This window comes from Polypterus senegalus, unplaced genomic scaffold (genome assembly GCF_016835505.1).
Source record: "Polypterus senegalus isolate Bchr_013 unplaced genomic scaffold, ASM1683550v1 scaffold_1148, whole genome shotgun sequence".
NCBI classification, from domain to species: Eukaryota; Metazoa; Chordata; class Cladistia; order Polypteriformes; family Polypteridae; genus Polypterus; species Polypterus senegalus.
In genome coordinates, this window is record NW_024383448.1 from 1 (window position 1) to 2,317 (window position 2,317).

A 2,317-nucleotide genomic window follows, 5' to 3' on the forward strand; every position below is an offset into this window, starting at 1 on the left:
GACACCACACAAATGCGTTATTTCTCCACAGTATTTTACCTGATGGTCTGGCCTCAATGACATATCTGGTAATGGGAGCACGACCTGGGTCTCCATTTGCCCAGTGTATTGTAAGAGCAGAGCCATATCGAGAAATAAAAGGTTCCCCGGGTGGACCTGGAGCACCTGGAAAAGCAATTGGCAGAGAATGAAAACGGATGGAAATATGAAATTCTTTGGGTTTATACAAGAAAAAAAAAATAGCTACACAGAATCTGTAGAGATCTAATGAGTCTGAGAATTAAAAATGAACCCTAATGGTATTATACTGAAAGAGTGAAATTGTAGACCTGGCTCACTAACAGTGAATGTGGAGTTTTCTCCTGTTCAGACAAATGTCAATGCATTTTGTCACATGAGTAGTACTTATAATATTCTTTCAACAGAGTATAACTACTTTAATTGCTGTATTGTTCCTTGGATTTGAAATTTGTAAATTTATAAATATCCATTCAAAAATAAATGTAAATATAAGGCACACTGCTCAGTAATGATATTTACTTTATGACATTTCAGTTTTCACATTGTTATAGAATGAAATGTGTAGTCACTACATTAAGAAATTCCCATCCACATTTAAATGAAACTCCCCAAAAACCCAAACCCCGAATGCAAAAATGATACTAAGCGATAAAATGAATGCAGCCTAGGCAGCTCAATACGAGAGGTGAGACTTTGAGACAGAGCAGCTGCTGTACTTAATATTCTTTTAGCCACCAAAGTAATTTGAAATTTATATAGCCACCATTGCCTTATTCTACTGGTTTTGCCCAGAATAAGACTGCCAATGTATGTAGTTCAATCTGAAAGGTTAATTTCCATATATGGACAAGCATTTTTTCTTTTACTTCTTTAAATATTGTTAAATGAATACTTTTGTTTTTTATTGCAGAATTGAGTGTATCAAATTACAGACAGATTGAACTGTGCACAAAAATAGGTAGATTTGCTGCTGGCAAACAGTTCAGACATTTTACAAATGTGTCACACACACTGTTGTCATATCAGGGTACACAATGATTGATGAGGCTGACCTACAAAGACATGAACAGACCCTAGCTATCCAAATGTTTGTAGTTTCAGAGATATCAAAACAAAAGTAAAGAGGTTGGGTTAGACAATGGCAAACAGATGTATATTTTGGTAATGGATCAGATAACACTGTAATGTAAGCAGCAGACTAAGTGAATAAATCAATATCATATTCAAACAGTCCTTGGGAAAGACAAGGAAAACAGAGTTGACTGACCTTCACCAGGCCCCGTAGTAATGTTTGCCTCCACTTCTGGCCCATATGTAAAGGTCTTTGCCCGGATGCGGAAGTTGTAAGTCACACCATCTGCCAGATCTTTAATCTTCATCCAAAGAGGGGAATTCCCCTTCACATCCACAGTGACAATCTTGCTTACTCCTACAACACAGAGATAGAGTCATGGGTATTTTCTAAACATATATGTAACATCTGTTTTATTAAAACATAACCTAAATCAAATGAGAAGATGAAAAGTAAATTCATAAACATTCATGCAACCATAAAACATAAGGACTGAGTTGAAGACCCTTCACCACAAGCAAGTTCTACTGACATGATTCAAATCTAGTGTGGTGGATGACCTTATCCACTGGACTTCCCTCCTCTGGAGTATAAGTAAACAATATTCTCAGAGAAGGTGTTTCTGCTTAATGTTTCTCATGTTATATGCATCTGCTTTCATGATTATATACACATAAGGCTACAATCTCAAGGGGTTGTTTAGATACCAACATTTGAAAACTTATTCATTAAATTCTCAAGGTTCCAAATATCACATTTTCTGTCTTCAGTTCCTTGAACTTGGCAGGAGTATCTCACAGAGCCATTTATTAGACACACACAAGTCAAATATGACATAATATTTCAAGTGTGCAATTAATAGGTCTCAAAGGATTGATTGAAATAAAACCAGAATATGGGTTGTTTTACATAAGATGCATAATTATAAATGTGGAAAATTCAATAAGGAAATATTCTAAATACTTTTCTTTATGTACCACTCAGACATATCTCCTCCAATTGCATTCATTCATCTCATTATGTTTTAAATTCAGAAGGAAAGCTGTAAAGCATCGTCCTTGCATTATATATAGTAGATGTTTCAGCAGGAAACAGAGGCGACTTTGACCCTTCTTGTAAACAGCCTCCATGTTTGTATTCTACTCAAAACTGACTAACCAGAAACAAAAGAGAAGCTTCCTGTTATTTTTTTGTATCTGTGCATCCTTTTTTATCAGTACAGGG

General features: G+C 35.6%; 1 protein-coding gene across 1 annotated transcript; it reads right to left on the minus strand.

The window, feature by feature from the left end:
• Positions 1–39: 39 nt before the first annotated feature.
• LOC120521512 (protein sidekick-2-like) lies at positions 40–1,452 on the minus strand (the record flags this gene model as incomplete). The annotated part of the gene is made up of 2 exons (XM_039743083.1): positions 1,289–1,452; positions 40–165 (listed from the first exon to the last, which is right to left on the minus strand). Coding segments are annotated over exons 1-2 (238 nt in total), but the record flags the coding sequence as incomplete, so codon positions are not given.
• Between the last annotated feature and the right edge of the window lie 865 nt (positions 1,453–2,317).